The 24,344-nt window shown below is 39.2% G+C and overlaps 1 protein-coding gene across 3 annotated transcripts in view; it reads right to left on the bottom strand.

Annotated features, from left to right (window-relative positions):
• TECTA (tectorin alpha) overlaps positions 1-24,344 on the bottom strand; it is a 161,446-nt gene that overhangs the window by 113,417 nt on the left and 23,685 nt on the right. For all 3 annotated transcript variants that reach the window (XM_023239201.2, XM_023239199.2, XM_023239200.2), the window contains 6 exons: positions 20,867-21,016; positions 19,034-19,173; positions 12,317-12,498; positions 10,748-11,004; positions 8,048-8,174; positions 5,656-5,772 (listed from right to left, as the gene is read on the bottom strand). In XM_023239201.2, the coding sequence (XP_023094969.2) occupies positions 5,656-5,772; positions 8,048-8,174; positions 10,748-11,004; positions 12,317-12,498; positions 19,034-19,173; positions 20,867-20,999 (956 nt within the window). In that variant the 5' untranslated portion in view covers positions 21,000-21,016. The remainder of the gene's footprint in view (positions 1-5,655; positions 5,773-8,047; positions 8,175-10,747; positions 11,005-12,316; positions 12,499-19,033; positions 19,174-20,866; positions 21,017-24,344) is intronic.

Below are 24,344 nucleotides of genomic sequence, written 5' to 3'. Positions count from 1 at the left end.
ACAGAAAACAATAAAAAGGATAGCTGAGCATCTGTAAGAAATTACAAAAGCCTTAATTAAGCGTATCTCCCTTTTGTCCTCTAAACATTTTATTCTGTTCATCATAAAAAAATTGAAATCGTTCAGGTAACTGGAGCTAGTGTTGTAGTCTGAGGGAGAAAAACAGAATATGTAAATTTATGGATCATCTTTATAAAGTCTTCTGTTGCTAAAACGACTAATCACATGGAAACAGATGTGTGTGAGTAATACAACTGACTCACAAAATAACTTTGCTACCATAAAGGACATTCAACTGATCATAATGGCTTTTTATTCATGCCCTTGAAAGACATACTGGCTACCTTTTCTTACGTCTAAGTTGAATACAAGTATTACATGTTTAATGGAAGGAGAAGGAAAAGCTGAGGGAGCCTAACAATTGGAAAAAGATGTTGGTAGAAGTCAGAATTTATAGGAAAATCAAGTTAAGCACTGGTTTTTAAAAAATCCGTGGTCAAATGGATTTTATTTCTCCAAAATAAATGGATACTTCCATCCTACCTGGAAACTAAAGTTCAAATGTGGTTCTGTATGAATTATTGAATTATCCAGAGTCAAATTTTCACCTTTTACTACCTAGACACTGTGTTATTCACTGTTCATCGGTATTTTAGGGAGAGATTATGCATATAATTTGGAAGACAATTAAAAAAATGATAGCCATAGTAAACACCTTTATAGATCAGTATTCTTAATTCATAATAAATGCATTTTAATACAAATTCCTCCATGCTTATCTATCATTCCATCTTGATATCAGGATGAATGGTATTACAGTTCTTTTTCAATTGCCTAACACAGTTCCTAGCGCATTACAATGGCTCAAAAAATATTTGCTCTACCGGAGCAGATCATTCTACTGGAGGATTTATGAAAACAAACAAACAAACACACAAACAAAAAAACTATTAGGGAACAGGTACTATAGTGGATATATGTCAACTTTAGCTGTCCAGCATCTGATTTGAGGGAAACCCCAGACAGATCCGAAGTAGGAACTATTTTCCACTACAAAACTAAAGAGGAGTAAATACTCTTTCTTCTTTCCCTGAAAGCCAAAACACAGGAAGGTAACAAACGTACCTAACTGTAACTGGAAATGCAAAGACACAAGGTCTAACAGTGATTATTCATAGCAGATACAGAAAAATCAAGAATTCAAAGGCATGACTGTAAATGTGTGGGGGCAATGAAGTCTAGCAGCGTGTTGATGACTGACCAGTGACCAGAGTCTGTAGAGAGAGATGTAGAAATCTTGGCTGTGCCTGGCTTTCCAACAATCCTGCCTAAGCCTGATTTTCTAATCTTCCTGTCAATTCTGTGAGCTACATAGTATTCATTGTTCTTTTACTAAATTCATACCCTACTGAAGTTGGCCAGAGTTGATTTCTGTTGTGTGCACTCAGAAACTGGCACCAGGGAGATTACCAGCAAGAGCCCTGCAGGTAATTATAGGCAATTTGAAATTGGTTTTTGGCCTAGCAGGCCCAGCGAACGTCGTCTTAGTGTTCACGGAAGGGACTGTGCAAAGGCCTTGACATGGTGTAGTGAAGTAACTCATGACCACTTGTGGCCCCATGGAAAGCTCTAGGTGATTCAGAGAGTGCTGCCAAGAATAAAACAATGTGAACGCTAGGAAGAATTCAAGACTATGAGGCAGAGCATCTGCTAACTCTAAGGGCATAAGACAACCTGAATCAAGAGAATATTAAGGTCAAATCCCTAGGAACTAGGCTCAAAGCAGACTGAAACCCAGGTACTTTAAAGAAAAGGGTCTTTTCTCTTACAACAATAAAGCTGAGGTAGCTATTAAAAACAAATGCACACAGTTTGATGCCCCAGGTTGCTGAATTACAGGCCAGTTAAATCTGTATCCGTATCGGGACTGTTCTACGAAAGCTGAAGCACGGACCGGAAAGAGTGGGGATGGGGAGGAGAACGAACTGGAGCAGAGGTACATAGGAAGACTCTGAGGGCTCGGGAACATCCTGAATCCCTAATCCTCACTCAGGCCCCTGGCTAGCAGGCCTAAAGAGACTGTTCCTCTCTTGCTTGAGAAGGCGGGAGAAACCCCTGCCTAAGGGAATTACCTTGCAAGAGTGAACAAATCCCTATTTGCCTCATCCTTCCACACACACACACACACACACACACACACACACACACACACACACTCTGCTCCATTACCATCAGATCACAGCGTGCTCTGTGGGGTTGATTACAAAAACATCAAAGGAATTGCAAGAATTCGGTCATTTACGTGGACCGAATGCAGGAAATAAGTACAGGAATAGATTCCGAGTGTGCTGACCCACGAAGGAGAAGCAATGTTAGATCTAGCTGATTTTGTTGATGTAAGTACAGTACCAGAGGTTCTGAGTTCAAAAAGGTAGCTTTAGTGGCTGGAAGTGGTTCTAAAATTTTGTCTAGTTGGATGATTAGAAATTGGACTCATGGTGGTCTATGCTAAACAAAGTTGAGATGCCACCAATTTAGGGGATAATGTGGAAGGAGAAAATAAAACACTTTAGGACACAGGAATGATGGAAATTATTGCCACCCATGTTATTCCTTCACTCATTCTCCATCTATGAACCAAAGGACCTAGAAGACACTTCCTTTTCCAAGGCCTTGAAAAATACATTCATGAGTAGAACACTCACACCTGTGAAAAATAGTTTACAGACCAGTAAGGCACTGACATCAGTTTGCTCATTTCAATTTCAAGAAAAGTGGAAGACACTAAGCAGTGACATTTAACCACTAGTGAGTGGGAAAGGAGGCATAATTCCATAAACAGGCAGCAAGGCCAGAGAGGTAATTAAAATAGCTTGAATCTTTTACAGTAGCTCATTGGTCATAGTCTTTAGGATTAGAATAAACAGGTTATCTCATTTCAGGGAGAAAGAAATGTGTTTTCATTTGTACAAGGACTACATTAGGACAGGTAAGAATAATTTTTTATATGCAGAACTTGAGGAAAAGGTATCCTCATAGATGTTGGAAAGTCAAAATGGCAGACTATAATAGAGGTTCTTTTTGCTGAATTGCTCCTGTTTGGGGAAAAGTCCCAAGATCAGGCAAAGCAGGATTCTACCTCTCACTGCAGAAGCCAAAGTGGAACAGGTAATCCCTGTCCCTATCTCTTTGAAGACAAAATGTGAGCACGTACCCTAAACACGGCCAATCAATTGGTCAGACACAGAGGCAAAGGTCAGCGAGAGATTATTTCCAGCACAGCCTGCACAACCACAAGTGTCCGGCGGTGAAGTCCAGCACTGTGGTGACTAGGGAGGACGGTGCCAGCAGAGACACGTGAGGCCAAACACCAAGCGACACCTTGGCTGCTCTTGCTGCCCCTGGCTCCTGTCTATGCCTGGTTCTGCAGCTTGCCTAACAATTCTCGCACAGTTTCTCAATATCCTTCCACTAAATTCCTCCTGTGGTTGAAGATGATGGCCGTGACCCGAATTCAAGAACACGGACTAGTGCAGAGGTATATACGCACTTTAGGAAAATTATGCCGTCAGGACAGAAAACAACGTACTGCCTATATGTGCACTGCTTCCTGCAGCAGGCTGGAAATTAAATAAACTAGAATGATGGGCTTATGCTCAAAGCCCAAATATTTACTTCTCCCGTTAATAAGTTAGAGTGAATCAAGTAAAACTATAGATGTTAGGTCATGTTTTACAAAAAAAAAAAAAAAAAAAAAAAAAAAAAAAAAGGTCATGCCGCTTAACCTATTATTTCTAGGTTGTATTAAAAGGCATGGTAATATTTATTTCTCCCTATTTGGCCGTCCTTAGCTGATTTTAAAAGGCAATCTTCAAAAATCTTAATTTGTCTCATATTTTTAAAATGTTTATGCTTTAAAATACTACTAAAAAAACCACAGAATCTTTTTATACGGTACTAGTTAAGCCTTATAGAATGTTAACCCCCTCAAAGCTGTAAGTAATAGAAAACTCTGGGGAAAATTAGATATATTTAGTAAGGATGAATTGGAATCACAGAAATTTATAACCAGAAGATCAACTGACTAGACTCCCATTCAGTCCTAACTTGCATCCTGCTTGTCTAATGTGATTCGTGTTATTTGTTAAAGTCATTAAGGAAAGCATAGAACATTTTTGCTTAGTGGTTCTAGTTGCCAACACCTAAAAACCAGTTTTGGGGGATATTTTTTCCTTGTATGTTTACCTATGTCATACCTGTTACATTTCCTTTTACATTTACAGAGTATTAAATGTAGCTCCTTCCCAACCTTCATGCACTATGGTGGGAATGTAAATTGGTGTAGCCATTGTGGAAAACAGTATGGAGGTCCCTCAAAGAGTTAAGACTCGAAATACCATATGATCCAGCTATCCCACTTTTGGGTACTTATCCAAAGAATTAAAAATACATTAATTTGAAAAGATATGTGCACCTCTATGTTCACTGCAGCATTATTTACAATAGCCAAAATACGGAAGCAACTCAAGTGTCCATCGGTAGATGAGTGGATAAAGATGTGGCACGTGCACAAGCACGCGCACGCACGCGTGCGCACACACACACACACACGCTGAACTATTACTCAGCCATAAAAAAGAATGACATTTTTTTTGCCATTTGTGACAACATGGATGTACCTAGAGGATATTAAACTAAGTGAAATAAATAAGATAAAGACAAATGCCATGTGATTTCACTTGCATGTGGAATCTAAAAACCAAAACAAACAAAGCAAAAAGCAGAATCTGACCTGTAAACACAGAGAACAAACTGGTGGTTGCCGGAGGAAGGGGGAAGGGGAATGGGCAAAACGGGCAAAGGGGACAGGAGGAGACAGGCTCCCAATGATGCCATGAGTGAAAGGTACAGGACGCAGAATGTAACGAATGGTATTGTGATCGTGTTGTATGGTCCCGGACGGTAGCCACACTGGTGGTGAGTGCAGCACAACACACACACTTGTTGAATCTCTCTGTTGCACACTTGTAACTAATGTGACATTGTGTGCCAACTATACTCAAATTTTTATTTATTTTTATTTAATAAGCAAACATAAAAAAAAGGTAGTTGCTCCTCAAACTATGTGTAGTAACTCTTCGTATACTTAAAGGTGATTACTAATTCAGCCCTCCGCATTTCTCTTCATACTCAACCATGCTAATTCCTTTAGTATTTCCTTAAGAGTCTGTTTTCTAGTCCTTTCCCCGTATTCTCGAAACCTAATGCCTATTTGCCAAATCTTCCAAACTGCAGAACCTAGTATATCCTGAAAGCAGGTCAATGTGAAAGAAGAGACCAGTTTTTGGGTAGGTGAAGATGTGTCCCTGGAGAAGAGAATCAAACAGGAATCAATGACATGGAGCATGGGGGTGGAAGTGGTCAAATACTTACCCGACCATTCTTAATACAAGTGCAAGGTTAGAAGAAACACACTGTGGAAAACGAGATAAAATGGGTTTGCTTTGTGTTTCTTCCTTTTTTTTTTTTTTTAACCTATCACCAAAGTCCTCTACAAGGGTCGCGTAACAAATTATTAGATTTGCTCTAAAGCAACAGTTCTTAAATTGCCTCAATACTTGCTAAAATGTAGCTAAACTGATGAGTAGTTTTTACCTGAATGGCACTTCTTCCTGTGGAACATCCACATAGTAACGGATAAAAAATCTCTCCGAATCTTCTCGCTCACCATCAGTAACAACACTGCCATTAAGTTTGGAGACGGATGGCAATCTGTAAGTAAAAACCAAAATAAAGACATGTTAAGATACTAAGAATATTCAGCTTTCGAAATAAAATCATTGGTTTGAGGCCCAGTCTTATTCTCTTGAAAGGACACATTTGATGTAACTCTGCTTATGTACAACTACCTACATGAACTAAAGTGGTATAGAATAAAAGGATCCAAAATGTCTAAAGTCTCGTTAAAAATTTATTTATTTATTTATTTATTTATTTATTTATTTATTTATTTATTTATTTTGAGAGAGAGAGAGAGAGACAGAGACAGAGAGACAGAGACAGAGAGAGTGAGCAGGGAAGGGGCAGAGAGGGAGAGAGAATCCCAAGCAGGCTATGCACTGTCAGCACAGAGACTGACACGGGGCTCCAACTGAGAACTGTGAGATCATGACCTGAGCTGAAACCAAGAGTTGGATGCTTAACCCACTGAGCCACCCAGGTTCCCCTAAAGTTTCATTTTTAGATGTGACACTGACCTTTTATAATTATACCTTACCTTTCAAAATAAGATTCTAGCTAGCACTGTCCAACTTAAATATAATCCAAGCCACATATGTAATTTTAAATTTTCTAGTAGCCTTATTTATTTAAAAATATTCATTTATTTTCTGGGAGAAACAGAGAGAGCAAGAAAGAGAGAAGAGAGAAAAGAGACAGAGAGAGAGAACACGAGGAGGGGAGGGTCAGAGTGTGAGAGAGAGAGAGAATCCCAAGTAGGCTCTGTGCTGTCAGCACAGAGCCCGACATGGGGCTTGATCCCATGAACTGTGAGATCATGACCTGAGCCAAAATCAAGAGTCGAACACTTAACTGACTGAGCCACTGGGCGCCCCTCTAGTAGCCATATTTAAAAAAATAAAAATACAACAGGTGAAATTAATTTTAAGGATATATTTTTATTTAACCCACTATATCCAGGATTTAATCATTTCAACCTGCGATCAATACTAACAAACAACTAATAGGATACTTAATGTTCTCTTTTTCATATAAAGTATTTGAAATCCCGTGTATATTTTTACACTTAGAGCACATCTCGATTCAGACTAGCCATAATTCAAGTGTTCAAAAGTCACACATAGCTAATGGTACCATAGTGGACAGCAGAGGTCTACAGAGTAGACAGTACAGGAATCAATTTACTATATTTACAACAGAATTACGTGAAGAAAATAAAGTATAAGGCCTACTACAAGACTTATTCTTTATAGAAGGAAACTACGCTGAAATGTATTTCTTCAGTGAGATATTAACGTGTATGTTGCAAAGCAGTAAGGATCTGTTAGGTGTTAGCTGGGTAGAAAGAGCAATACCCTGTTTAAAGAATACTCTGCTTTTTTAAATTTTTTCGTTTTTCAAGTTTTTATTTAAATTCCAGTTAGTTAACATGGATGTAATATTAGCTGCACGAGAATCTGGTGATTCCCCACTTATATACAATACCTGGTGCTCACCACAAGTGCCCTCCTTAATACCCATCACCTTCACCTCCAGCAAACCTCAGTGTGTTCTCTACAGTTAAGAGTGTTTTCTGGTTGGCCCCTCTCTTCTCTTTTTTTCCCCTATGTTCATCTGTTTTGAAGAACCACTCTTCTTTAGGGAACTTAAAGCCCCTTTCAAAACCACTATGTATGGCACGCAAAGAGAACAAATGAAAGCCTCACGGCCCTTTACATCTCAGCCAAAATCTTACTGCTGCTAAAGGCTTATACAAAAATAAACACTCATTTCAGTAGTCTGGGAGAGGCAGAGATGGAGACACGAGAGGCAGGGGAGCCAGAGGAAGAACACAGCCGTGTGGTAGTCATGTTTAAGTCAATCTATATTCAAGGAGAAAACACAGATGCTGCTCTCTTAAGTTTCATAGAACTGAAACCATCCAATTTTTAGGTATTTACGCTTTAAATGACACTATGTTAACAGAGAAAATAAATACAACTAAAACAGAACTCATTCCCTAGTATACCTACTTTTTCTCCATAATCCAAAACAGGGCTTCAAATATTGTTAAGTATTAAAAAGTGTAAAAATAGGATAGATTTGTGAGGGAATGTTTCAGTGCTCTTGGCAGGCCAATTACTTTTCACATTTTTCTCATCACACTGTGTTCTCTTTCTTCTGGGATTTGGAGCCACAGACGCAGCCCCTTCAAGTGCTGTCTGTTCAAGAGACGGGGAAACGTATGGTGCACTCCCGCTCATTAGCGCACCATCCCTTTAATGAAACAAGGCCCGAGAGAAGCAAGGAGAGTCATCAGACAACAGACCTGGCTATTACCAATTTCCTCCGCTCCTCGGTGGTATAGGGCTGCAGAAGAGGAATTCCTAATAATCTCACTTCTTCAAGTTTGGGGAATGAATTTAGTTTGTCAATGTCTTCCCAGGACTGCAAACCTGATTTGAGAAATATATCATTTAAGTAAATCCAGAAAAGCACACAAAAAAGAAGATTAACATAGAAAAAACTGCTTCAATTAATTTCTGAAATGTTAAAAATGATCGTAAACTAGTTAGAGATCCTGAAAATCTTCTTACATGCAACGACAGAACAGAATACAGTCAAACACCATAAAAACTTCCCTAGAGCCGCTCCTCTCCCTATGATTCCAGTGGTCAAGGAGAAGAGAGCTTCATTCTCCAACATCCTACTAAGGTACTGATTGTCCATCCAAATGGCCTTGTAAAGAGGGTCACTGCCGGTTTCTATAAGCACGATGTATGCCATGATTACATTAAAAGGGGGACGTGGTCAACTTTTTCACCAGACACAGACTCACAGAACATAACTACTGATCAGAGTTAATACTGTCGAACTCAAATTTTTACCTAACAAATTCTAAAATGGGGCAAGTTCAATAGAGCCAGAAAATAAATAATATCTTTCTTACATACTGCCCTCATTTTGGGGACAGGGAAAACAGATTTTAAAAGCAAAACAAACAAACAAAAGCAAAAACAGACAACCTGAACCATTGGGTCATGAGAACATGCAATAGATTAAGATTACTTAGTGCTAAAAGAAAAGTCTTCCTATGGCCCGTGAGCAAATATATCATCCAAGTCAATAGTTGGCACTTCCAGGAAAAACATGCCTGTAATAATGAACGTGGTCAATTTTATAACAGGCTCAGTCTATTTCAGAGAACAACACAGCCCCTTCCTCTCTCCATCAACCTGAAGCAAGGGTAAGCAGAGGAGTGATACATGAGGGCTCTGGTGTGTACTGTCCCAAGCCACCACTGTTCTCTTCCCTTCAGTTGTGTCATAAGCAGCTTCCTTATGCAAAACACTGGTTTTTAAAACCTCATTCCCACCCTTATGACTTCCATGGCAAATTAAGCTGTGCGTTTTTTCAATTGTAGATTAGAGTTGTTTTTAGCTACATAGGTTTTAAGAAATGGGCCGAAAGACAATGTCAAGAGAATGAGAAGAAAAGTCACCAACTGGAAGAAGAGATTGGTTAAAAACACATCTGATAAGGGATTGTTGTCCAAAATACACAAAGAACTCTTAAAACTCAACAGTAAGGAAATAAACAACCTGAACTAAAAAACGAGCAAATGACCCAGACAGACACCTCCCCAAGATGGCAAATAAGCATGGGAAAAGATGCCTGACATCATAGGTCATTACAGAATTGCAAAGTAAAACAAGATTCCACCAGCACACACCTAGAATGGCCGAAATCCAACACACCCACAGCACATAATGCTGACAAAGATGAGGAGCGGCAGCAAGTCTCATTCGTGGCTGGTGGCACGCCAAGTGGGGCGGCCACTTTGGAAGGCAGCAGGCAGTGTCTCATAAAACTACACATATTCTCACTGTATGATCCGGCAACCGCGCACCTTGGCATTTACCCAGATGAAATGAAAACTTATTGTCCACACAAAACCCCGCACACAGAGGTTTACAGCGGCTTTATTAATAATTGCCAAAACTTCGAGGCAACCAAGATGTCCTTCAGCTTGTGAATGGATAAACAAACTGTGGCAGAGCCACACAATGGAAAGTCACTCAGCGCTGAAAAGAAATGAGCTATCAAGCCATGAGAAGATATAGAGGACACTTAAATGCGTATTATGAAGTGAAAGAAGCTTATCTGAAAAGGCCACATACTGTATGAGTCCAACTATATGACATTCTGGAAAAGGCAAAACTATGGAGACAGTCAAAAGGTCTCTGCTGTTTGCCAGGGATTGGGCGTATGGAGAGACGAACAGGCAAAACCCAGTGGATTGTTAGGGCAGTGAAACTTTTATGTATGATACTATAGGGACAGATACATGTCATTCCATGTTTGTCCCAAGCACAGAACACCAAGAGTGAGCCCTCATGTGAGATACGGACTTTGGGTGATGATGTGAAAATGTAGGCTCGATTAACAGATGTATCACTTTGGTGCTGGAATGTTGAGAGTGGGTAGGTTGTGCGTGGGCGGGGGGGGGGGGTGCAGAGTATGCGGGAACTCGGTACTTCCTGCTCAATTCTGCTATGAATTTAAAACTGCTCTAAAACATAAAGTTTATTAGTTAAAAAAAAATAGGCTAAAAATACTCATTTCTGGGAGACACAGAATCAAATGGCAGCAAACTGGCTACTAGAAGAGAAAAGTAAACACTTAGAGGGTACGGTAGGTTGAAATTCCTTAACCTGAATCCAGACAAAATGGGCTAGTTTGTCATTCCTTGTACTCTGACTCTGCCTTTTACTGTCCAACTCATCAATCTGTCTCACTCCTTTCATGGTATGACCTCTTCAGCATATAAAACATAAACAGCTAATAAGATGCTATGCCACTTGGTATTTATCATCTACGAACACGGACGCCCTAAATTTAGCTAATCAACTGGCACCTGCATGTCACTCTTGAAAACGCATCCTACAAGGAGGCAGAGCCGTGACTGAGAGAAATACACTATCATTGATCTCATGTGTAAGCTCAGATCAATTTGCATGTACCTCACCTGACTTGTGGAGGCTGATGGATCGCAGATTAGGAAACAACCTGGCCAGTGAATCATCAGGCTCCTCAATAGCATTCAAATGATTGTTCGCCAGGACGAGCGTATCCAGTGAAGGAAACATAACTCCTAACTTTCGTATTTCAGTCCAGTCTTGGAGGTTATTGTCTGTTATATGTAGTAGTTTAAGAGAATGACAGCAAATAGAAGGACAAGACACTGTTTCATAGTCGTTAAGGCACAGGAAGAGCTCCTCCAAACTGCAGAGAAAAAAGGAAATATTTCATTGTTGAAAGCAGTTATGTTTCTACTTTGCACCTACTTTCATTTATTCCATAAATAAGTAAGTGCCTACTGTGTGTGAGGCTCTGGTAGGTATTGCGGGCAAGACATAAAGATGTCTTTCTAAAGCTTAAAATATAGCTGGAGACACAGAACCCAAAACACATAAAACAGCAGAGAACGATATAACCCAGGATGATAACCCACTAAATTAATTTTGTGCTTAAATAACTAAATGCTAAATAAGGCAGTACTCACTCTAAGATAGCAGTTCACATAGGAGTGGAATTGAAATTGTGGTTAGAATAGTCAGGGAAGACTGCATGGCCTTGAAGGAAGGGCAGACTTGCAAAAGTTGAGAGGAGATAGAGGAAAATCCCAGAAACAATGTGAACGCAATGTGTGGAAACAGAAATATTAACTATCATTTACTAAATTCCTACCCTGAGCCAGGCCCTGTTCCAAGTGCTTTATAGACTGTACTATTTCTGCCAGGTAGATACAGTTACACCCATTTTACAGACAAGGAAACGGAGTTCATTCGCTTCTCAACGGTCATATGGCCAGTAGGGGGAAGCAGGCCCTCCAAGCTCATTCTCTGCCATGCCAGGGGTTGTGTGAAGTGAGTGGCAACCACTCTCATTAGAGGGATGGTGAGAAACTCAGATGGAATAAATGGGGTGAGACCAGATTCAAAAGGCTTTGATAAGTTCTATATTTAGACAAAGAAACTACAGTTTCACATATTTCTTTAAGCTGCTTCCTTTGAATACTCATGTGTTTATTCAAAGCTACATACAAACAAATGCAAGAAAGCATTTCTAAACTGACAAACAAAAGCATAATTTCTTGTTTAAATTATCGAAAAGAGTTCCATTTTCCCATCAGGCCAGCGAGACACTTAATCATCTGAGTGTTAACATATTTTATAGATCGTATGATTTTTTCTTTTCGTCCCAAAGAAAAGCGCTGACGCAAAATTCTGAAATCAGGTAATCAGAAGATTAAAATGGAGAAAGGGTGGGTTGATCTAGAAATGATAAGTGCTTCTCAGGGATATTTTCTCGCCAAAGGATGACATATCTTATGTCTCGGTGCTACTCAACACTAAACAAGTATTCCAAAGAAAATGCTACTAAATTACCCTCCTTCTAAGTACTTCATTTTTCTAACTTCGTTCTCCATCCAATCTGCTGTTCTAGTGTTTCTGAGATGGGAGATCAGCAGTGATTCTATGTACTAACAAAGATGGCAACACAGCCCCCTCTCCGTCATGCTCTCTGAGCTTACTCGGGTAACTCCTGCAGTATCGTGTGGACCGTCTCCCAAGAAGCTTTGCTGTTGTTGAGGACAAGTTTGCGAACCCCAGAGAAGGACCCAGCACATGTTCTTTCTAAAACCGACAAATTCAGAGGGTTGGAACTCAGGTTTAGAAACTCCAACTGGGGAACATTTGACACAATTTTACTGACCTGGGGAGAAAAAAAGAAATGCATATCAGGCAGTAATCAGAGTTTTAAAATCGCAATCATGCTCATAAAGCTTAAGTGAGTGGGGCTCCAGGCAAAAGGCCATTCACATTAGGGAGTCCTGTTAGTGACGATACCTACAGAGGGGCGTAAGTAATTTCAACAAATCTTGGCAAAGAATTTAATCTTTCTATGAAAGAGTGACATAACTGAAAATTAATGGTACAAAAGAAAGACTTCACACGTTGCCTTTGGCAAGGTTTTTGATTCTGTTCTGTATGATATTCTCTTTGATAAATGGAGAAAAGATAATTTTGATGACGTTTTAGGCTGCAAGTTTCTAGAGACCTGAGACTGGGTCATGTAATTCTCTTTGAATTTCTCCTTCCTTTTGTCCTCAGTACAATATTAAGGCTAATTAAAGATTTATTGAAGAACACACGGTAACAGCTCAGGTGTTCAAAACTGACATAACCACAATCACTTAGAAACAGTTTCAACTTGGGGTGCCTGGGCAGCTCAGTCAGGCCTCTGACTTCCGCTGAGGTCATGATCTTGTGGTTCATGAGATCAAGCCCCGAGTCAGACTCTGTGCTAACAGCTCAGAGCCTGGAGCCGGCTTTGGATTCTGTGTCTCACTCTCTCTCTGCCCCTCCTCCACTCATGCTCTATGTCTCAAAAATAAACAAAACATTAAAAAAAAAATTTTTTTTAAAGAAACAGTTTCAACAGTTTCAACTGAGCCTGGGCAGCTCAGTCAGTTGGGCGTCTGACTTCCGCTGAGGTCATGATCTTGTGGTTTGTGAGATCAAGCCCTGAGTCAGGCTCTGTGCCTCCCTCTCTCTCTGCCCCTCCTCCACTCATGCTCTATGTCTCAAAAATAAATAAAACATTTAAAAAAATTTTTTTAAAAAGAAACAGTTTCAATTTGGTTCAAAGATGACCAAATTGGGGGCACCTGGGTGGCTCAGTCGGTTGAGTGTCTGACTTCAGCTCAGGTCATGATCCTGTGGTTTCATGATCTCTCGGTTTGTGAGTTCAAGCCCTACATGGGGCTGTCTGTTGTCAGGGCAGAGCCCACTTCAGATCCTCTGTCCCTCTCTCTCTGCCCCTCCCCCACTTGGCTCTCTCTCAAAAAAATAAGATAAAAGAAGATGACCAAACTTTATATACACTCAAAAACAAAAAGCACCCATAACAAAAGAGAAAACATGATCATCAATTTAACGATTTAGCTAGAAACTTGGGAGGAAAGATTTTTTTAAAAAAAGGAAATCAGCATTACTCACCTTAACTGTTAGCTCTACATAGTACTAGTCTCTTTTGATAAAGCTTATTTCACTCAATTCTCAAAACAACTTGCAAGATAAACTATTTTCATTTTAACAAATGAAGAAAGTCAGGCTCAGCAATGTTAAATAATTTGACTGAGGTCTCAGCATCACAAGAACCCAATCTAGGATTTAAAAATCAGAGCCACGGTTCTTCCAACATACCACAACTAGATTATAAATACAACCGGAAAAAAAGAACGAGCTTAAAGTATGAAGTAAATGTTCAAAGCCCAGTAAATGTAGTAAGCATCAAATAGGAAATGTGGTGATTAAACGTTATGAGAAATAGGACTGTTTTCAGAGTCAAAAAAAGCTAGGTTCAAACCAGGTTCCAACACTTCCTAGCTGTGTGGTCTGACAAGTTACTTCACCTCCCCAACTCTCCACTTCCTCATTTGTAACTTAGAGACAATAGGACCCACCTGTTTCACAGGACTGTCGGTGGGAATAAATGAGATACAGTGTAAAGCACTGAACCCAGTGTAGAAACTGACTTCCTTACCTATTCCCCAATAGGATGTAAATTCCATGAAAGCAGGGGATAGTTCACTACTGCACAGTGGGTACTTAATGTTTGCTGAATAAATTAATGGCACAACATCATTCAATAAATGTAACTATTCCTAACATAGTAAGTATAGTATGAACCAATCTGTCAACCCTGGCTGTATGTTATATCGTATGGAATATTCTAGAAAGATAAAATTGGACTATAGTCTAATAATTCAAGCAGGAAAAAATAATATATGTTACAAATAAAAATATTCTTTAAAAGGTTAAGGCTAAAAAGGATTTGGGGGTAACCTTACACTAATGATAAGATTTTCAAAAATATATTAATTACACAGGCAAATGTACTTCTAAAAATGTCCTACAAACAAACATTCAGCAAGTTTCTAGGGCAGTATACTGACTTACCTTTTTTAAACTCTAAAAAAAAAAAAAAAAAGACTCCTTTAGTTAGAGTGATACAGCTGACCCTTGAACAACGCAGAGGTTAGGGGCACCAACATCCCACAAAGTTGAAAATCTGCCTACAAGTTTTAACTCCCCTGAAACTTTACTGATAGCCTACTGTTGACAGGAAGCCTTAATGATAATGTAAACAGTCAATTAACTTATCTGTATGTTGTATGTATTATGGACTGTATTCTTACAATAAAGTGAGCTAGAGAAAATATGTTTTTGTTTCGTCTTGTTGTTTTAGTAATATGTGTTTTGTTTTCATATAGAGAAATATAAAGAAAACTAAAAAAGGCCCCAATTCAACAGCCCGGTAATCCTTAATGAAGTCAAAACAGAACAGTAACAAAATGTTCACAGTTATGAAATTTGAACAGAACAAATTCTTGCGATTCTTCCCAGAAAAAAAAAAATGCACGCATATTCCAACATATACACTTACATCTGTAGATATTTTAAGAATTTTTACAAAAGAGATCCTCTCTTTTACACCTGACCTTTTTTTTTCTCTTTTTCTTTTTTCTATATGTTTCAAGTTTTTATTTAAATCCTAGTTAGTTAACATATAGTGTAATATTAGTTTCGGGAGAAGAATTTAGTGATTCGTCACTTTCAGACAACAGCCAGTGCTCATCACAAGTGCCCTCCTTAGTACCCATCATTCATTTAGCCCATCCTCCACCCACCTAGAGAAAATGTCACTAAGAAAACCGTAAGGAAGAGAAAATATATTTACAGTACTGTCCTGCAAGAAGCCTGCATGTAAGTGGACCCACACAGTTCAAACCTGCGTTGTTCATGTGCCGAAACATGGAGTGAACTTACACGACCTTCTAGGTCTCTACAGTTCTATGATTTAATAGAGGAGCCTCTACTCTGCTTGTAAAAATGAAGAAACTAAAGTTTTAAGAAAAATGGGGAAAGGGTTGTAAGATAACAATCTGTAACTTATACCCAAGCTATTCTCTGCCTCACCTGAGGGGCTAATTCCTCCCTCCTCTCAACTACTTGGGTTAATTTCTCCTATAAAATGGTTTTGATAAGAAAGGGAGGAAAAAGGAGATGCCTTGGGAAATTCAAGTCAAAAGCTAAAAAATGCATCTTTTTTCACACACAGATGCCCAATTTTCAAAGGAATGGAGACAAATCTTTGCCTCCCCTCACAGTATTACACTTCTCACTCATATTTATCTTTGTCCCTGAATATACATACAGTAGCCAGTAGTTTAAACTACAAACGAAGTTACTTATAACATTAGTGACCATTCAAAACACGAAAAGAACAAACTATCTTATTTTGTCCCACATTGCTATATCAAAAACTGGCCAAAATAAACTGACTTAATGGCCAGGGATGAATTTATCGTTTTGGTGATCAGGTACACAGGTTGTAATGAGGTCGAAATGTAATGTCTTAAAACTGTGACCTATGAGGCATTTGTAGCCTGGCAGAGTTTAATCTATCCTAAAAATCAATATTCTTCTGCTGTCAGTGTTTCTCCCATCTCTCTGTGCTCTCTGATAGATATTCTAGAAGATTGGCATCAACTACAGTTAAAGCAAAGGACAAAATATAAAGGAATGATGAAAACAAAAATAAATTGGAAAACGGAAACCCGAACGGTAGCAGCAACAAAGATTTATTTGAAAACTGCCTGGATATACACTTATAGAGGACATGCAAGAATATACATACAGAGCACAAATGAACATATGACCCTCTGGCCATACATGTTAATGGATGGAAAATATTTCGTGTAGACCTTTCTCTAAGCAGAGAAAAGGCTGAACTGCCTAGTGTAAACTCTGTGTTCTGATCCACGCTGACATAGATTGTTCTTCCGAGGCACCAGCTCGATCACTGTTAAACTGTTCTCACCACTTGGCAAAAGCTTAGCTTATGTATGTGGTCAAAGCACAAAACCTTGGTGAAATTTTACACTCCCAAAGAAACACATTTAAGGGAATCAGCCTGCGAACATAGGATGTGAAATGATTCAGAGGAAAATGTGGTCTGACTTGTCACCCGTGCAGGTTAAAGACTCTCCCCGGAGGTTCGGCAGCGGACCACTGTGGGAATCCGGGAGACGGGGAGGGGTGAACCAGGCAGTTCTTGTTGCCTCTGTGCAGCATGGACACAGCATGCATGTCAACTAAGCATCTCAAAGGACCAAGAAGACAAAGACTGTAATCTGTTGAACAGTGAACTATACTAGTTGTTTAGATAAATGAATTAGTAAATAAAACCATGTACAAACAGAGATTATTTCTTGGAACACAAATCTGCATATATATTAACAAGTCACTTAAAAATCAAAGGACATGCATCTCAAAGAATTTGGTAAACATCTTAATAAAAATAGGAAATGTAACCAGAAGCACAGTTATCAGAGTAAACAAGACAATGAAACAGACAAATAATAAGAAAAGCTGAAGAAAACTAGGTCACCGACAGGTTTTTTTTAAACAAAAAAGCTGTCTTCGAATCTGTATGGCATTTAATACCCACAAAGCACCTCAATGATTAGTTTCATCTGCAGCCCCGTCTTAGAGATGAGCAAAGCAAAACACCAAAGGATTAAGTGAGCTTCTTAAGATCGCAGGAAAAGTTGGAGCAAGAGGTCTTGATCAATCCTTAAGATACAATCATTTGTTCATTAATGCATTCAACAAACATTTGAATACCTAGTACGCACTCTGGGTGCTGATGATAATAGAGACAAAAATCTCGACTTTTAATAAGCTCAGGGTCCAGCAGGAAAACTATCAAGTATACAAGTGACTGTACTACATTGTGATAAATGATCACATGTATCATAGCAGCATGATACAGGTGCTGGGATAATGTACTTCTGCCTGAATGAGAGCCGGGGAAAGTTTCAGAGGAATAGTGACTTGGGCCAAGATACATGGGAAGGAAGAGGCCAGGGAGACAAGGAAAAACAGCAGTGGACTGAGAATGAATAAAAGCAAGGAAGCTTTTCATGTCAAGAGTTTATCATGAGCTGCAAGAAAAAGCATATGGCTAAAGATGGAGATAAAGCTCTAAAAGTAGCCAAGGGCCATATGGTGGAAGGCTACATTTAGAGAGTTCAGATCTTAGCAACTAAAGGACTTTAAGCAGGAGAGTGTCATAATCTTATTCCATTTATTAAAAGGAGTCTGGTTGCACTATAGAAGACAGCTTACGGGAAGCCAGAAAATCCATCAGGAAACTTTCTCCACAGTTTAAGCAAGAAAGAAGATCCTAAATTAAGGCAGGAGAATGAATGAAGTAGGAAGAACTATTTTTCCCTAATTCTTTTTTATTTTTTTATTGGAGAGGGAGAGAGAGGGAGAGAGGGGGAGAGAGGGAGAGAGAGGGAGAGAGAGGAAGAGAGAGGGAGAGAGAGGGAGAGAGAGGGAGAGAGAGGGAGAGAGAGGGAGAGAGAGGGAGAGAGAGGGAGAGAAGGAGAGAGGGAGAGAGGGAGAGAGACAGAGAGAGAGAGACAGAGAGAGACAGAGAGAGAGAGAGAGAGAGAGAGAGAACCTTAAGCAGACTCCATGCTCAGCACTAAGCCTGACATAGGGCTCAATCCCATCACCCTGGGACCATGACCTGAGCCGAAATCAAGAGTCAGATGCTCAACTGAGCCACCCAGGCACCCCTTCTTCCCTAATTCTTAACAGTAGCTTCCACGAGGTAATTTTATCATCAGGTAGGCAATGTTATGTTGTTAATACTTTTATTTGTGTAGTTGGTTTGACTTACTCTGAGGTCAAAAGACATCGGGTCTGTCAAATCACCTATGAGACTTAATAGAATAAGGAAAAGTTTTAAAATATTCGTTTTAGAAAAGTTCTTAAAATTTGGAGTAAATTTCAGTAATAAAAATTAATATTTTTACAATCTTAGTTTTGAGCTCAAGCAATTTTTATGTGAATTTATAGTAATAAATGGTGAACGAGTGGTACAATGAACACAGGATGGGTAAACTAGTGAAACAGTAGAAACTCCAGTGCATTGTTGGCAGTCTACACCTCTGCAGCCTTATTAACCTCTAGATGCCTGGAATAAAGTTCCTTGGTGCTTTTCACATTAATGAAAAATTAGCAGTAACAATGTTAATTGAAAAAAAAAAAATAACCAACAGAACAGCCGAAGTAGTCAGTTATTTATCTTGAGACACAGAGCCAAGAATCTCCAGTGAGAACCAGGATTCAGTAGAATTCACCAAAATGCAGCAATATAAAAACTTTACCTCATGCCAGTCTTCGAGTTTGTTGTCAGAAAGATCTAGTTCCGACACATGAGCACAGAAGGCAGCAATTTCTTTTTCATCTCCTGCACATGTTATTCCACAGCTGTTCAACACCAGTACACTTGGGAGGTTGAGGCGATCTGAATTGGGGGCGGGGTGGGGTGGGGTGGGGAACACAACACTTTCTAAATCAGCCTGATTCTTGTCTACATACATTCAGCCCCCAGGAATCAAAACCAAACAGCACAAAATAACACGAGGACCTGGAAAATATAGAATATGATGGGATCAAAGGGCACTGAATTTAACGGGAAACAGTCAAATATGGACCAGGAGGAGAACAAAAGTACTGGACTAGTACAACCCAAAAAGTCTTGCAGGCTTCCCCCCATGGCAGGATTGCTGATCTCAACTACAAACAACACAGCTATCATCCTTGCTATGATCTTATCATCTGAACACTAGAAACTGTGATTCATCTGGACTACCACTGCCTTCTAATTGGCCTCAATTCTTTCTTTTTTAAAATTTAGTTCACAAGTATCATTCTGGATAGCTCTTTTCTGTCTGATGTGTATTTCCACCAATTGCTGCCCTTGAAAATTATTTCAAACCGTTAGTTAGTCTACTGTGAAATCACTCCTATTTTCAAATTCCTATCATTGAGGAAATCCTCCTCACTTAAGTGGATTCATTAAAAATCTACGTCTCTTTCTCCCATACTTCTCTGCCAATCATTTCTGTTTCATACCCACGTAGAATGTGTCCTTTATGAAAATTAGACATTTAAAAATACATCATTGTAATGGGAGAAAGTATTGCAGGGTCTTAAACTACTTAATGAATTTGGTCCAACTACTGCCTGATTCAAAAATACGTGTCAATAAAACCATGCTTCTTGCCCTAGGAAAAAGGACAGACATGAGAATTCAGCCACTCTTTCCCTATCTGGTATGAAATAAGGACTCACAAAGGAAATATCTGATTCATGGAGGCCTCAAATCATATAATTTTTCAACTCAGCACTTTCCAGCATCAAATTTTTCAGCATGGAAATGAAGCTTGAAAAAAAATGACTAAGTAAGAAAGCCACCTCTTTCTGCCATTCCAATTTATATGGAGTGATAAGACAGTTGTATTGAGGAACACAGGAACTAAAACACTGTCAATATTGATCTCCCACACTCACCAAGAACTACATCCAAGAGCTGTTCAATACGCATGAGCCTAACACGTAAGCGAGAGACACATCTTGCACATTTCTAAATGCTGTAGATCTCTGCTCACACCATACCCCCTCTCCTAGATCTATGTCTTTATCTCCTCCCTAACCAAATTCTACATTCTTAAAGAGTCCGTTCAAGTCTCATAGCTTTGAACCCTTTCCTGGTCATATTTATTAACTCTCTCCTAAGTTTCTTTCCCAATCACTGTGCCAATCATTTGGCTCAACGTGAACTGCACATAACTGTGTTAGATGCTTGTAAATGTGAGTATCTTGTAATCCAATTAGGTTGTAAGGTCACTGAGGGCACAGGCCAGTCTTGGACTATCTCACAACCTCTGAAGTTCCTCGTCAGAACACATATTTGAAACATCACCACTCAGATATTGTTCGCGCCTTATGAGCGCAAGTAAGCCAGCTTCCAGCCAGTCTGTAGGAAAAGAGATCCTTTTGGGTTTTTCAAAAAACTGAAGTCCTAACAAGAAAGAAAGACTATGCAACTCGAATTCCAAAATAAAGGAAATAACTTACAAACAAGCCAATATCTGGTTTGATGTCCTAAGTACTAAGCTCCAGTAAATAAATGTTTTAGGTCACGTCTATCTTACCTTTCATAGGAGAGCCCTGAGGTGTGGCTGGGACGTGGACTCCCATCCCAGGACCACGACGGTAAGGAAAGTTTTCAGGACTATATTTTTCACATAATACTTGCATAAAACTCCTTCCACTAGGTTGATCCATCTTCCTTTCCTAAAATTCTACAAGAAACCAAGAAATCATCCAAGTTACTCATTTAGCATAGAAGAAATTTGTATCGCAAACCAATTATTTAGAATGCACCAGCCCAGGCAGTACAGACATATGAGACACGGTCAACGCTCCCAGGAATATACACTGTGGTGAGACCTTACGATATAGGGAGGCTACATATGTAGACAAATGACAGCAATGCAGTCCAGTATATGATAACTGCAATCCAGAATAACAGTGCCACAAGATGTTGATGAGGAGACAGTCATTTCCAGCCAGCGGTAATAGAAAGACTTTGGGCTGGAACATGGGGTTTATGTGGTAAGTTAGAGGAAAAAGGACTAAAAAGAAAGGTATAGACTCAACATCAGATTAAAGAGTTTAGATGAATCCGTTGTATTTATCCCTCAAAATCCATTCTCATCTTCTTCCACCCTAAAAGAATTTTTAACTGTATACATCGGACTTAGGGATGAATATATGACTAGGTTCTAGTTGACGGGATAGAAATGGTCTATGGCAGATAGCCAGAGTAATGCCTTTGCCTCCTTCCTGGTCTCTGGCTCAATTCTATTGCCTAGAAAACAAATACCACCTTGCACTATGGGCCCAAAAAACACACCCCGAGGAAGGAAAACAAAGAGCTGAAAGGAACCTAAGTCCCTGAGGACTTCATGGAACTGGGCTGCCATAATGGTGCTGGCTTGCATACCTCTGGAAATTTCTGCGAAAGATATATAACCTTCTGTTTTATTTAAGCCAGTGTTCAGTTTTTCAATTACTTACAAATGGACCTAATCCTAACTAACACAGAATGTCATTTCTTTTGGTTTTGAGTTTGGGTAGCGTCTTCAGTGTCTAACCTCAGCTTAGGGTCCAAATATACAGTAACTCTAGCATCCTCTCAGTACTCACGCAGAGGTTAAAACAGGTAATGTTAAAAATATGCTAGGGGCCCCTAGATGGCTCATTCAGTTGAGTGTTTGACTCTTGATTTTGGCTCTGGTCATGAACCCAGGGTCATGGCACTGGGCCCTGAGTTGGGCTCCGTGCTGAACATGGAGCCTGCTTGAGAGTCTCTTTCTCTCTCCCTCTGCCCCCTCCCATGCTCGTGCCCTCTCTCTAAAATAAATAAATAAACAAACAAACAAAACAAAGTAAAATGCTAACTTCTGACAGCCTGCTAACCCATTATCTTGAGGGGCTGGCCTATGAGCTATATTGAATATAAATCAAAATGTAGGCAACTAATTGACCTCCATAGTTCCAACTATCAGATGCTAAGCTTTTTACTAAAATAATCATAAAAAGGAAGGTGAGTTAAGAGTACTCTAAGAAGAAGGGATAACATGTAAAAAGGTATAGCAATCAGAATGCACAATGGCCTAACAGAAAATAGCATAAGGAGTAACTAATCAGGAACCTCAGAGGAGATCGTATGTACTACATTAAGAAGCTGGACTTTATCCTGTAGAAAACAAGAAGAAACTAACAGGTTTTAAGAACGGGAATACAACAATTAAAATTTGTAGGAAGCTCTTTTTGGCAATCAAGTAGCCGATGAATAAGAGGAAATACATAACAAAGGCAGGGAGAAGAGCTAGAAGGATACCACAAAAATATAGGAGAGGCCTCAGGCAAGGAAAATAAAAGCAAAAATACATTATTGGGACTACATCAAAATAAAAAGCTTTTGCACAGCAAAGGAAACCATCAACAGAACAAAAGGCAACCTACTAAACAGGCAAAGATATTTATAAATGATGTATCTGATAAGGGGTTAATATTCAAAACATATAAAGAACTTATCCAACTCAACACTAAAAAAAAAACCAATTAAGATATGGGCAGAGGACCTGAATAGACACTTTTCCAAAGAAGATGTACAGATCGCCAATTGGCCCATGAAAAGCTCAAGCATCACTAATCATCAGGAAAATGCAAATCAAAACCATAATGAGGTAACACCTCACATCAGTCAGAATGGCTGCTATCAAAAAGACAAGAAACGAGTGTTGGAAGAGGATGTGGAATAAAGGGAACCCTCATGCACTACCGGTGGGAATGTAAATTGGTGCAACCACTGTGAAAAACAGTATAGAGGTTCCCCCCAAAGTTCAAAATAGAGATACCATATAATCAGTTTTTCCACTACTGAGTATTTACCCAAAGAAAGTGAAAACACTAACTCGAAAAGGTATATGCACCCCTATGTTCACTGCAGCATTACTTACAATAGCCAAGATATGGAAGCAATCCAAGTGCCCAGACAGATGAATGGATAAAGATGTGGCATGTGTGTAGGTATGTATACAGACAGACAGACAGACAGACATACAATGGAATATTACTCAGCCATAAAAAAGAACGAGATCTTGCCATCTGGGACAACATGGATGAATCCAGAGGGCATTATGCTAAATGAAATGAGCCAGAGAGAGAAAAACAAATACCATATGATTTCACTTATATATGGAATTTAAAAAACAAAACAAACAAACAAAAAGACAGACCTTTAAATACAAAGAAAAACTGATGGTTGACAGAGGGGAGACAGATTGGGAGATGGGCAAAATAGATAAGAAGGGGGATGCGCCGGGATGGCTCAGTCAGTTAAGCGTCCGACTTTGGCTCAGGTCATGATCTCGCAGCTTGTGAGTTCGAGCCCCGCGTGGGGCTCTGTGCTGACAGCTCAGATCCTGGAGCCTGCTTCGGATTCTGTGTCTCCCTCTCTCTCTGCCCCTCCCCAGCTCACATATTCTCTCTCAAAAATAAACATTAAAAAAAAAAAAAAATATATATATATATATATAAAGGATTAAGAAATACAAACTTTCAGTTATTAAAAAAAAGTCATGGATAGGGAATATATTCAACAATACTATAATAATGTATGGTGACAATGCTGACTACATTTATTGTGGCAAGTATTGAGTGATGTACAGGATTGTTGCATCAATACGCTGCACACTTGGAACTAATATAACACTGTGTGCTAGTTACACCTCAATAAAAAATAAAGTGCAATGTTCTTAAAATGTTAAAAACAAAACAAACAAAAAAACAAAACCAGGAGAGAGATGACAAGGGTCTGACCTAATACAGTGTTAGTATAAAGAGAAAGCTGGGGCAGATTCAAGGTCAATTTAGAAAAGCAAGCTTTTCAGTCCAGTCTCCAAGTTAAAAAAAAAAAAAAAAAAAAAAAAATATATATATATATATATATACGTATATATATATATATATGTGTACATATATATGTATGTATGTATACGTATATATGTTAAAGCAAGCTTTTCAGGAATTATAGGGGCTGAGAAGAAGATAGAGTCAAGA

This window comes from Felis catus, chromosome D1 (genome assembly GCF_018350175.1).
Source record: "Felis catus isolate Fca126 chromosome D1, F.catus_Fca126_mat1.0, whole genome shotgun sequence".
NCBI classification, from domain to species: Eukaryota; Metazoa; Chordata; class Mammalia; order Carnivora; family Felidae; genus Felis; species Felis catus.
The sequence above is the reverse complement of the archived record's forward strand: the minus strand, read 5'-3'. Positions and strand labels throughout refer to the sequence as shown.